The sequence below is a fragment of the Rana temporaria genome, chromosome 5 (assembly GCF_905171775.1).
Source record: "Rana temporaria chromosome 5, aRanTem1.1, whole genome shotgun sequence".
NCBI classification, from domain to species: domain Eukaryota; kingdom Metazoa; phylum Chordata; class Amphibia; order Anura; family Ranidae; genus Rana; species Rana temporaria.
This window is the reverse complement of record NC_053493.1, coordinates 314,431,975-314,445,909: the sequence shown is the minus strand read 5'-3', so window position 1 is coordinate 314,445,909 and position 13,935 is coordinate 314,431,975. Positions and strand designations below refer to the sequence as shown.

Sequence of the window (13,935 nt, the reverse complement as noted above, 5' to 3'; positions counted from 1 at the left end):
GCTGGAATATCTGGGCATGATTATAGACCTGTCCCAAAGCAGGGTTTTACTACCCAAGCCAAAGGCAAAAGCCATAGGAGACTTGGTCCGAGTGATAAAGGCATAAAGAAGGCCTTCCATCCGTATATGCATGAAATTATTGGGAAAGATGGTAGCCTCATTCGAGGCTGTCCCTTACGCCCAGTTTCACTCAAGGCCGTTGAAGGGCAGAATTCTATCCGCTTGGAACAAAGATGTTCAGGCCCTGGACCTTCCAATGATCTTTTCTCCAAAGGTTCGCCAGAGCCTCAATTGGTGGTTTCTCCCCCAAAATCTATCAAAAGATCCTTTACTCCGGTTACCTGGACAATGGTAACCACAGATGCCAGTCTTCTAGGCTGGGGGGCAGTTCTGGAAGAGCCATCTGCCCAGGGGGAATGGTCCAGAGCCGAAAAGCTTCTATACATCAACATTCTGGAGATTCGGGCAATTCCTCTGGTCCTCAGAGTCTGGTCTTACAGACTGCAGGGTTATCCTGTTCAGATACAGTCCGACAATGCTACAGCTGTGGCCTATATCAATCACCAAGGGGGCACCAGAAGTCTGGATGCTCAAAGAGAGGTGAATCACATTGTGTCCTGGGTAGAAAGGCATATTCCTTACCTGTCTGCGGTCTTCATTCCAGGGGTAGAAAATTGGCAGGCAGATTTTTTAAGCTGCCAGCAACTGAGTCCAGGAGAATGGTCTTGTAACGGTCACCACCGTTTACGACCTTCCATCACCCCACGACAGCTTATCGAAACTCCAACCAACAGGACCCGATCCATCCCATTTCCCAGAATAAGACGAGACACAGCTCTGTGCTTTCTGGTTTCAAAATGAAGACTGCTTTAATGGTTTCTTCTCAGCTTTTTATGCAGTTACAAGCAGGTGACCGTAATCAAAGACCACTGGCCTCTCATTCCCTAATCCGGGCCTTTGTTCAGGGAGCATTGTGCTTGAATCCGCCAGTTAAGTCTCCCGTGTGCCCATGGGATTTAAATTTGGTATTGTCTGTTTTACAGAAACTGCCCTTTGAACCATTACACCATGCTTCTTTAAGTCTTTTGACAAAGAAAAGTTTTTTTTCTCATAGCCATATCCTCAGCAAGGAGGGTATCCGAATTGGCAGCTCGTGTAAAGAGCGGTATATGATTATTCATGAGGACAGGGTGGTGCTGCGTCCTCACCCAACTTTTTTTTTTTACCCAAGGTGGTTTCAGGATTTCATCTGAATCAAGATATAGTCCTAATGTCTTTTTTTCCAGGGTGCAGTCTGCGGAGGAAGAGAGTCTACACTCTAGATGTTGTAAGAGCAGTAAAAGTTTATCTGCAAGCTACGGCTCAGATACAAAAGACTGATTGTCTGTTTATTCTGCCACAGGGCCCAAGGAAGGGCCAGGCAGCGTCAAAATCTACCATTGCATGTTGGAATCGACAAGTCATTATTCAGGCCTATGGTTTAGAAAAGGAGACTCCTCCTTTTGAGGTGAAAGCACACTCGACTAGATCAGTTGGTGCTTCATGTGCAGTGCATCACCAGGCCTCCATGGCTCAGATCTGTAAGGCTGCTACTTGGTCTTCGGTCCATACATTTAATAAGTTCTACCACATAGATGTGAAGGGTATGAGGATGCCGCCTTTGGGCGTAGTGTACTGCAGGCAGCAGTATAAATCCTCTGGCCCAACGGTGGTCTTTATTTCTGATCTGTGTCTCCCTCCCCTTTAATTTAAGCATTTCTTTGGGACATCCCATTAAGTAATTCACGATGTGTCCCGTGATGTATGAGCAAGAAAATAGGATTTTTTAATACAGCTAACCTGTAAAATCCTTTTCTTGGGAATACATCACAGGAGACAGAGCTCCCGCTCCTCTTCGGGGTTAAACATGGGACACCTATTGCTTTGCTACAAAACTGAGGTACTCTTCATTTGGGAGGGACTATATAGGGGAGGAACTCAATTCTAATTGCGTTTGCCATCTCTGATGTCTATTGATGCCACAAATGCTTCTCCCTGGAGGAGACAGACTCCAATGCGAAAGGAGCGGATGTTCATAGTGAGTCATTGTTTATCAATTGTGTCCACAATCAAAATCTATGCTTGTTCCCTCAAGTTTTCACAAAGTAAAACTTATTCTTTTAATTTAAATATATTCACTGTGTAGAGTGTATTTTCTTGCCTGAGGAACCACCCTTTGATAGCAGGTAATTCTATTGTTGTATTATTACTGCTATTGTGACCCCAGTTCAAGGTCACAATATCTCAACCACCAGGCTTCTGATGTGTCAAGGGAGATTTCGAGCTAGTTAATATGGGTGAGCTAAACCAAAAAGAGAGTAGATCCCAAATCAACCATCGGCTCCTTTGGGGTTAGCGCTACAACTACATAACCCATTAAGTAATTAAGGCTCTGTGTCCCGTGATGTATTCCCAAGAAAAGGATTTTACAGGTAAGCTGTATTAAAAAGTCATATTCTTCTGATGAGAGCACATTTTGCATCTCATTTGGAAACCAAAGGCCCAGAGTATTGATGAAGAATGGAGAGGCACACACTGCATGCTTGAAGTCCAGTGTGAAGTTTCCACAGTCTGTGTTGATTTGGGGAGCCATGTCATCTGCTGGTGTTGGTTCACTGTGCTTCCCTTAAGTCCAGGGTCAATGCTGAAGTCTACCAGAAGAGTTTGGAGCACTTCATGCTTCCTTCCGCAGACAAGCTTTATGGCAGGGGTCCTCAAACTACGGCCCGCGGAGGACTTTTAACCGGCCCACCCCACCCTGACAAGCAACGCCGCTTACACGGCAGGTTGGAACACAGCGATCCTGCTGTGTCACGGAGATCACAGTGTTAACAGTTCTGGCGCGCTATGATAAATGTCCCGCCCTCCTCCTCCTGTCTATCACACAAGCTGGTCTAGGAGGAGGTGGGCAGGACATTTATCATAGCGCGCCAGAACTGTTACCAACACTGTGAGCTTCGTGACACAGCGGGACCATGACACAGCGGGACCGTGACAGCAGTTTGGCACAGTAAGGAGTAAGGCTGTGAGGGGCTTACGATGGTGAGGGAGGGGGGGCTTGCGATAGTGAGGGGGGCTGATGATGATGAAATGATGATGATGATGGTGGGGGGGGGGGCTGATGATGATGTTGGGGGGGGCTAATGATGATAAAATTATGATGTAATGATGATGATGATGATGAAATTATGATGTAATAATGATGATGATGATGGTGGGGGGGCTTGCAATGAGGGGCTGATGATGGTGAGGGGGGCTTGCAATGGTGAGGGGGGGGGTTGCAATGAGGGGCTGATGATGATGTAATGATGATGGGGGGGCTTGCAATGATATTGATCGGCTTGCAATTAATGATTGTGGGGGGGGGGGGGATTGCAATGAGGGGCTTACAATAATGATGGTGAGGGGGGGGGCTTGCAATGAGGGGATGATGTAATGATGATGGTGAGGTGGGGGGGCTTGCAATGATCATGATCGGTTTGCAATTAATGATTGTGAGGGGGGGGCTTGCAATGAGGGGCTTATAATGATGAAGGGGGAGGGTTGCAATGATCGTGAGGGGCTTGCAATGGTGAGGGGGGGGGGGGGCTTGAAATGATGGCTTGGATTTGAAATGCATCACTTGTTACAACTAGCAGTGACAAATATGGAACCGGACATTGACCATCTCATTAGCCAAAAGCAGGCCCATAGTTCCCATTGAAATACTGGTAAGTTTGTTGGTTTAACTTTAACTTTACTTGTTCTTCATTTTAAATATTGTATTTGTTCCCATTTTGTTTTTTCACATCAAAATAACATATGTGCAGTGTGCATAGGAAATTGTTCATAGTTTTTTTTTTATAGTCCGGCCCTCTAACGGTCTGAGGGACAGTCAACCGGCCCCTTGTTTAAAAAGTTTGAAGACCCCTGCTCTACGGGGATGCCAACTTAATTTTCCAGAAGGACTTGGCACCTGCCCACACTGCCAAAAGCACCATAACCTGGTTCAATGACCATGGGATTACTGTGCTTGATTGGCCAGCAAACTCGCCTGACCTGAACACCATAGATAATATATGGGGCATTGCCAAGAGAAAGATGAGAGACATGAGATCGAACAATGCAGAAGAGCGAAGGCCGCTATTGAAGCATCCTAGCCTTCCATAACACCTCAGCAGTGCCACAGGCTGATGGCTTCCATGCCACACCGCTTTGAGGCAGTAATTACTACAAAAAGGTGCCCAAGACAAGTACTGAGTACATATGCATGCTTATACTTTTCAGAGGTCCGATATTGTTCTATGTACAATCCTTGTTTTATTGATTGCATGTAATATTCAGATTTTCTGAGATTGTGGATTTGGGGTTTTAAAGCGGTGGTTCATCCTAAAATGCAAGTTTCTACCATGTTTTCCAGCATAGTAGCGTGAGCTACAGTATGCCTTTATTTTTTTTGCGCCGTACTCACTGTTTAATACCGGAGTTAAGTTTCAGACTCCCCGCGGGGAATGGGCGTTCCTATGCAGAGGGACAATGATTGGTGGCCAGCTATGGCGTGTCACGCTTCCCGAGTAGGACTCGGCTCTTCACGGCGCCTGCGCACAGACTAGGAGCTGACTGCGCAGGCGCCGTGAAGAGCCAAGTCCTATTTCGGCTATTTCCATGAAGCGTGACGCGCCATAGCCGGCCGTCAATCATGTTCCCCCTGCATAGGAACGCCTACTAGACTGAAACTTGACTACGCGATTTAACAGTGAGTACGGCGCAAAAAAATAAAATAAAGGCATACTGTAGCTCGCGCTAGTATGCTAGATGGCATGTTAGAAAAATAAATGTTTTTAGGGTGAACCCCCGCTTTAATGAGCTGTAAGCCATAATCATTACAATGACAAATCACGGCTTGAACTATCTTGCTTTGCATGTAATGAGTCTATCTCATGTATTGGTTTCACCTTTTAAGTTGCATTAGTGAAATAAATGAACTTTTGCATGTTATTCACCTGTATATTATATTACCAGTATTATTTTCCTCTTAGTTTCATCCCTTTGGAGCTCTACCCATAAGGATTCCACCTCATTCCTAGCTCCCTTTAGTGATGTCATCTCTCACATTCACTTGTACATTATTTTTGATATAGAGGCATACCCAAGTGTGAAATTGAGCAAACGGAACCGCCTCGACGGAGGCCACCATGAGACCCAAAACTTGCATGCAAAAGCAAAGCGATGACCACTTTTGGGTCGCCAACCGCCGCTCCGCAGTGTCTGTGGTTTCTCCGTGGGAAGAAAAATTATTGTCTCCGAGGAATCCAGGACCAACCCCAGGTATTCCAGGTGCTGAGACAGTACCAACACCGACTTCTGAACATTTAGCAGCCAACCGAATTCCCGGAGGATCTGGCAGGTGATAGACACATCTACCGCCAACTCTGAGCTTGAAGAAGCTCGCAGAAGAAGATTGTCCAGGTATCCTACAATAGCGATCCGCGCTGTCTCAGCAGGGCCAGAATCGGAGCGAGCACCTTGGTGAAAACCCTTGGCGCCTAAACAAGGCCAAAAAAAAAATCAGAAATCTCTGGTGATTTGCGCATATGGGGATATGCAAGTACGCGTCCTTGATATCCAAGGACGCCAGGAAGTCCGCTTGATGGAGTGCCGCTACTACAGAGCGAACCGCATCCATCCTGAACTTTTGCACTCTGACAAAACAGTTGAGGGCCTTGAGATCCAGGATTGGACGGACCCCTTCCTTCTTGGGGACTACAAACAGATTGGAGTAAAACCCCTGAAACCGTTCCAGTAAAGGAACCGGCACGATCACCCCCCTGACCAGCAAATCCTGAACGGCCCCAAACAGGGCCTCCCGACGACCCGGAGGAAGCTGTAGGTTGGATGGAATAAATCCGTTTGGCGGACAAGAGATAAAATCTATCTTGTACCCTGAGGAAACTACTTTGCAAACCCACCGGTCGCAAAGAAGAGACATCCACCGAGCCACAAATTTACGAAGCCGGCCCCCCACCCGAGAGACCTTAATGCAGAAGCAGGCTTGTTGGGCTTGCGGAATCAGGGGCGCTTTAGCGCCCTAAGAACGTTTACCTGCAGCACCGGGCGGATGAAAAAAACGTTTGGGGGCAGTAAAGGAGGGCCCCTGCCTATGGCGAGGCTCCTTACCTTTACCAGATTGTGGGAGCAGAGTGCTCTTACCTCCCGTGGCATCTTTTATAATGTCATTTAGAGAAGCCCCAAAAAGCCTTTCACCCTTAAAGGGTAAGTCCACCAAGGCCTTCTTAGAAGACTGGTCCGCAGACCAACACTTCAGCCAGACAAGGTGGCGCAACACCACTGCCGAGGCCCTGGAGAGCAAGGGAAGCGTATCCAGGGCCGACTCACAGACAAATTTTAGGCCCTGCACCAACTGGTCGGCCAGCTCCACACAGTCCAGTGGGGCTTGATGCTCCTCCAACTCCTGAAGCAACAACTTTGCCCGTTCAGTCAGTGTCTGTGACACTAGAGCCCCGGCCAAGACCGGTCTCACCGCCGACCCCACCACCGTGAACATGGAGCGGGCCACAGCCTCAGCTCTTTTATCTGTGGGGTCCTTGAAAGCGGAAGCCCCTTCCACAGGCAATGTGGTAGCTTTGTTCAGTCTGGACACAGAGGGGTCCACTGACGGAGGAGAGGTCCACTTTTTCAGGAAGTCCTCCTCAAAAGGATAACGGACCGCAAAGCATTTTGGAACAGAAAAAAACTTTTGCGGCCGATCCCAAATTTCCAGATAAGGAACACAAGGAAACACTTTTGCAGGGCGGGCCGGCTTGCGGAACCCAAAAGGGACCGACATCTCTGATGTCTCCGCCGAATCCTCAATTTTCTGAGTATCCCGCACCGCAGTGATAAGAGCTCCCTATCATGCGCTGACCCTGATGCAGAGTCATCCTCACTGTCCGTGTGGACTAGGCCTGCATCCTCTGACACCTCGGAAACCAGGGCCGGGAGTAGTAGCTGGGCCCGATTCTGTCAGAGGCATCCCCACAAGAAGGCGGGGGTAAAGGGTGCTTTTACCCCCCTCTGGCCACGCGCCATCTCAATCCTGGCAACAAATGCCTCTAGGACTGTTGTCATCGCATCCACAGAGGCCGCAGGAACAGGGGCACTAAGGGTCAACTCTGGCATGTCAGGGGGAGAAGCATCCGGTTCGGAAGCCATGCTGACCCACCCTTTTGCCACCCTTGGAATGCAAGGCAAGACCCACATGCCACCCTCCCGGCCGCAGCAGAGAACAGGGGACCCCCCAGAGGACTCACCACCCGACCAGGCCTGTACTGCTGCTGTCTGCCCCAGAGCGCTGCTCTGCGCTGTGCCGTCCCTCAGGAAGTGTGCTGGAGCCATTCGTGCCGATTTTTCAGCCACTAGAGGCAAAAACCCATTCCAAAATGGTCGACAACATGCAAAAAGAGCATGTGGGCTACAAGAAAATGACCGCCAATCTCCAATAAAGGCGCCCGGCGCCGCCAGAATGGCGGCCGCAATTGTAATAAAAAAACACACATACAGCAGTAAAAACACCCGGGACTCCCGGGCAGCCCCCCCCCTGCACACACGGCAGCAAAACAGCACCCCCTAAGCAGACACAGCCCCCAGCCACTGGATGGAGCCCCCCCAGGCGGACCCCCACCTCACGATCGACCCCGCCACCCAGAACATGGGGAAAGGAGGTGGAGGAAGGGAGAGAGGAAAGCAGGGCAGACCCCCAATCGACCTCCCCAGGATTGCACTAGCCGCACCACCCTGCCAAAGCAAGGGGACTGCTACTTACCCATCCTGCGACCACCGGCTGGAGGCATCCCAGACAGAACCAACGTCCGCGCAGTTACGGCATGGCTGTCGACCCGGCACACTGTGACACGGACATAGAGCCCGGTCATATGTGTGCCCTGGAGCATATAGTTCACCGGCCACCCCTGGAGCAACGGGACATGTCGTGGATGGCCCAGCGCGTAGCTAAAGGCCAGCACACGCTCGATGGCCAAAATTGGGGGAACTACAAGGATCGAGGTTCCAGCCCGTCACCCAGTCGGCAGTTGAATGTAGATCTCAGGATCCAAAAATGCAGGAAAACAAAAAAGAAAACTGCAAAAAAATCCCCAGAGCACATGGGCCCAGAGGAGTCATGTCATTCTCCTTTGCTAGGCAGAAAAAAAACTGAGGCTGCAGAGCAGAGAGTGGGGGATGTACCCGGGGGAACCGCCACCTGGGAGGTACTGTACTGTGTGGAGTTTGTAACACTTAACATGCTGTTTTTCTGCCTAGTCAATCTCCTAGAAAGGAGGATAATACCTAAGGTAAAGATGCTGCTGTGTCTGTCCATGAACGGAAGAGAAAAAGAGTTTGTGCTATAAATATGCTTTAAGCAGGTTGCATAAGGACGATTTAGGAGAACTGGCTCAGTTTCAGTTCACACAGGTCCAACATGCTAATCAACAAGATTTATTAACCCAAATCTCTGGCTTACCTTTTTTTTTTTCAGTAAAAGACTCTGGCTTACCTTTAATCTTACTATATGATCTGGAGTTAATTCACAGTGCAGATATACTTCAAGCTGCATCCTAATAACTGGAGAACTTATGTTTGCAGCACACTGCCGACATAAATACTTGTGCCTATAGGGAACCAAATGTAAAGAAAATAATAAAATAATTGGAGGAGAAAAGTATATAACTTAATCCAATTCAAAATAAAAATAATGAAATCTAAATCACATCAATCACAACATTCCTGAATTTAACAGTCAAAAGGTCATGCAGTAAATATAACACTTCAGAATGCACTTCATACTGAAAAAGGTACCATAACTAAGCATACAATAAGGGTGACCATAAATTGCCCAACTTTCTGAAGTGCTGCTTCTGATAATCACATAGCAGGTGGAGCTCTTATGTGAAATAACAGGCATTTGCATGTGTTATAAGCATGTTACAATAACTTCACTGGAGTATTAAAGGGTTTGTAAAGATTTATTATTTTTTTTAAACAACAAACAAGTTATACTTACCTCCACTGTGCAGCTCGTTTTGCACACAGTGGCCCCGATCCACGTCTTCTGGGGTCCCTCGGCGGCTGTCTCTGGCCCTCCCCGCAAAAACTCCAAACATTCATGCGAGCGAGCATGGTGTGGAGTCCTTGCGGACACGCTTCCGTGATACAGCGAGCGGCCATAGCCGCTCACTGTATCACTCAGCCACGCCCCTCGGAGCACCGCGTCATTGGATGTGATTGACAGCAGCGCCAGCCAATGGCTGCGCTGCTTTCAATCCATCCGCTCTAGCCAATCAACGGCCAGGCTGAGCTACGGAGAGGATGTCGGGGCCGAGAGCGGGAATTTCGAGGGGTCAGGTAAGTATAACAGGTGGGCGGGGGGTGGGGCATTATAGTCGGAAGTTTTTTCACCTTAATGCATAGAATGCATTAAGGTAAAAAAAAACGTTTACCTTTACAACCCCTTTAAGTATAGGAACTACACTGAAGTATTAAAGTGTTTGTAACCCCTGTGGTTGGTTGATTGTGTTCCTTTAAAGCATGAATAACAGCACCTGTGCTGTGTAATTTGGCCCCTTTCTATCATCTAAAATACCTGGTTGATCCTGCCTGGATGCAAGATCCTCCCATGTTTAAGGACCTTTCCTTTTCACAGAAAGTAGCTTTAAGTGGTTCTAAAGCCTAAACATTGTTTACTTTAATGCAATCCTTGCATGAAGATAACAAATGTTTAGGCATCAGTATGCCCTCTCACCCTCTGGGGCCTCTGAAGCTCTTCTCTCCCTTCACTTCTGGGTCTTGCTGGCTTTGCTGGGGCACCGGGAGCTATTGGCTCCTGCTGCTGTCAATCAAGGCCAGTGATGAGGGAGCAGGGGCGGGGCCGAATCCCGCTGTCTGTCTCAATGGATGTGGCAACAGGGCTATTGGACATAGAGCAGGGACCAGGAGTGCTGGCAAGGGGACCCAAGAAGTGGAGGTTTGGGGCCGCCATTGCAAAGAGCAGGTACAGTGAGGAAAATAAGTATTTGAACACCCTGCTATTTTGCAAGTTCTCCCACTTGGAAATCATGGAGGGGTCTGAAATTGTCATCGTAGGTGCATGTCCACTGTGAGAGACATAATCAAAAAAAAAATTCCAGAAATCACAATTTATGATTTTTTAACTATTTGTATGATACAGCTGCAAATAAGTATTTGAACACCTGTCCATCAGCTAGAATTCTGACCCTCAAAGACCTGTTAGTCTGCCTTTAAAATGTCCACCTCCACTCCATTTATTATCCTAAATTAGATGCACCTGTTTGAGGTCATTAGCTGCATAAAGACACCTGTCCACCCCATACAATCAGTAAGAATCCAACTACTAACATGGCCAAGACCAAAGAGCTGTCCAAAGACACTAGAGACAAAATTGTACACCTCCACAAGGCTGGAAAGGGCTACGGGAAAATTGCCAAGCAGCTTGGTGAAAAAAGGTCCACTGTTGGAGCAATCATTAGAAAATGGAAGAAGCTAAACATGACTGTCAATCTCCCTCGGACTGGGGCTCCATGCAAAATCTCACCTCGTGGGGTCTAAATGATCCTAAGAAAGGTGAGAAATCAGCCCAGGACTACACGGGAGGAGCTGGTCAATGACCTGAAAAGAGCTGGGACCACCGTTTCCAAGGTTACTGTTGGTAATACACTAAGACGTCATGGTTTGAAATCATGCATGGCACGGAAGGTTCCCCTGCTTAAACCAGCACATGTCAAGGCCCGTCTTAAGTTTGCCAATGACCATTTGGATGATCCAGAGGAGTCATGGGAGAAAGTCATGTGGTCAGATGAGACCAAAATAGAACTTTTTGGTCATAATTCCACTAACCGTGTTTGGAGGAAGAAGAATGATGAGTACCCATCCCAAGAACACCATCCCTACTGTGAAGCATGGGGGTGGTAGCATCATGCTTTGGGGGTGTTTTTCTGCACATGGGACAGGGCGTGTGCACTGTATTGAGGAGAGGATGACCAGGGCCATGTATTGCGAGATTTTGGGCAACAACCTCCTTCCCTCAGTTAGAGCTTTGAAGATGTCATGTCCAACATGACAGTGACCCGAAGCACACAGCCAGGATAACCAAGGAGTGGCTCTGTAAGAAGCATATCAAGGTTCTGGCGTGGCCTAGCCAGTCTCCAGACCTAAACCCAATAGAGAATCTTTGGAGGGAGCTCAAACTCCGTGTTTCTCAGCGACAGCCCAGAAACCTGACTGATCTAGAGAAGATCTGTGTGGAGGAGTGGGCCAAAATCCCTCCCCCAGTGTGTGCAAACCTGGTGAAAAACTACAAGAAACGTTTGACCTCTGTAATTGCAAACAAAGGCTACTGTACCAAATATTAACATTGATTTTCTCAGGTGTTCAAATACTTATTTGCAGCTGTATCATACAAATACATAGTTAAAAAAATCATACATTGTGATTTCTGGATTTTTTTTTTTGATTATGTCTCTCACAGTGAACATGCACCTACGATAACAATTTCAGACCCCTCCATGATTTCCAAGTGGGAGAACTTGCAAAATAGCAGGGTGTTCAAATACTTATTTTCATCACTGTAAGTGTAATATGTTGTTAAAAAAAAAAAACACAGCTGCAAATCTGTTTGCCTTTTGACCACCAGGGGGTGCGCGCCCACGGCGCAACACCGGAGCCGATGCCCGTGCACAGGGGTCGAGATGACTGCCAGGCACCCGTGATCGCTCCACACAGAGACAGAACGGACATCTGTCAATGTAAACAGACAGATCTCTGTGCTATCAGGGGTGAGGAGAGCTATATGTTGTTCATGCCAAGTATTAACAACAATTGCTCTCCTCACCCAGGCAGTCCCATGCCCCACAGTTAGAATCACTCCCCAGGACACACAGTTAACCCCTTGATCGCCGCCTACTGTTAAGCCCTTCCCTGCCAGTGACAGTTGCATGCCAAGTATTAACAACAATTGCTCTCCTCACCCAGGCAGTCCCATGCCCCACAGTTAGAATCACTCCCCAGGACACACAGTTAACCCCTTGATCGCCGCCTACTGTTAAGCCCTTCCCTGCCAGTGACAGTTGCACAGTAATCAGTGCATTGTTATAGCACTAATCGCTGTATAAATGCTAATGGTAAAAGTGTCCGATCTGTCCGCCATAATGTTGTAGTCCTGATAAAAATCGCAGGTCACCGCCATTACTAGTAAAAAAAATGACATAATGTTTCCCCCTATTTTATTAGACGCTATAATTTTTGTGCAAACCAATCAATATATGCTTATTGCGATTTTTATTACCAAAAATATGTAAAAAAAAAAAATACATATAATTTTTTTTTTTTTAAGATGATCAAATACCACCAAAAGAAAGCTCTACTTGTGGGGAAAAAAGGACAGAAGGTCCTCTTGCAATGGCAGCCGCCAAGGCACATCCTCCACTAGGCGCACAAGATCGGCATACCAAGGACACCGGGGCCAATCCAGGGAGATTAGAATCATCGTGATCCCCTCGGCCTCCACCCTGCAGAGCAGTCGAGGCAGCAACTTCAGTGGAGGAAAGGCATAGATTAATCGATACTGACCTCACGGGGCTACCAACGCATCTGACGTGTCCGCCCAGGGATCCCTGGACCTGGCAACGAACCTCGACACCTTAGGGTTGAGACGAGAGGCCAGGAGATCCACATCCGGCGTCCCCGTAAAAGGGAGAAGGAGGCAACACCCACTGACGGACAAAGAAAAGACACCACTTTGGGGCCTATTATTATCTGGGGTCTGGTGAGTGTTGAGTTTAACCATTGGTGATGGTGGCACATCTTTGTCGGGTGGAAGAGACAGCTGCACTTTTCTGTATACAGCACTACCAGCATTGAACTCTTGTTATACTGGAACCTATTGTATAAGAGCAAGATTGTCTGTCATTGGACTATTTTCAGTGCAGCTAGCACATTGCACATTCTACTGGTCTCTTGATTACTTTTGATTTATATATTTTTTGGTATTATTTGTTTCCAATATTAGTAATTGGACTATCCACAGGGCAGTTGGCACATTGCACATTGTTTTCTTGAATATTTTTTATTTATATATATTTTGCATCGTTTGTTTTCACTATTTAGTCGGCTAGTAGTAGCAATAGAAGCCATTTTTTTCCTTCACAGGAGCACTATGGCATATTGATGTGTATGCCGATACACCAAATCTTTGGTTCATGTTTAAAATATTGTGTCACACTTGCATAATATAGATTTCTATAGATCGTTTGTATTTAGATTATCCACACTAAATATTGGGTACATCGTGTCCCTGATATTTTTTTCACACATGGTTGATTTTGTATTATATCAGCCCACAGTTCACATCTCATGAGATTAAACAGGGAACATAACCCATGTGTCAATTGAGGAGGCTGTGTCCGTCCATGGACGACAAGAGAAATCCTATTTTTCTGCAGAGCGGATCGGGTGAACACTCACAGACAGTCCGTGTTCATCCGACCCCCCCCCCCCATAGGGGAGAGCGGAGATCCGACATGGCAGTCCCTGCACTGTGCAGGGACCGCCCTGTCATCTGCCGGCTCAGCGAGGATCAACGGAGCAATCCCCGCTCAGCAAGCGGATGAGACATGTACGGATCCTCACTGGATCCGTACATGTGAAAGGGGCCTTACTCTTTAATTCAAACAGCAGACGAGAAGTCATCTGTACTGCTGCCACAACATAGTGCTGCTTACTGTCTTTAGCTAATGCTACTACAGTATATTACAGAACACACCGTGGCTGAATTTTTCGGTAATGGAAATAGTTCATTTGGGCACCTTGCCCCAAACAAACTTTTTAAAGTGAAATTAAACCTGGAGT

The 13,935-nt window shown here is 47.3% G+C and overlaps 1 protein-coding gene across 1 annotated transcript in view; it reads right to left on the bottom strand.

The window, feature by feature from the left end:
• SPIDR (scaffold protein involved in DNA repair) overlaps positions 1–13,935 on the bottom strand; it is a 761,161-nt gene that overhangs the window by 11,959 nt on the left and 735,267 nt on the right. Inside the window, exon 18 of the mRNA XM_040354167.1 lies at positions 8,570–8,684. Within this exon, the coding sequence (XP_040210101.1) occupies positions 8,570–8,684 (115 nt within the window). The remainder of the gene's footprint in view (positions 1–8,569; positions 8,685–13,935) is intronic.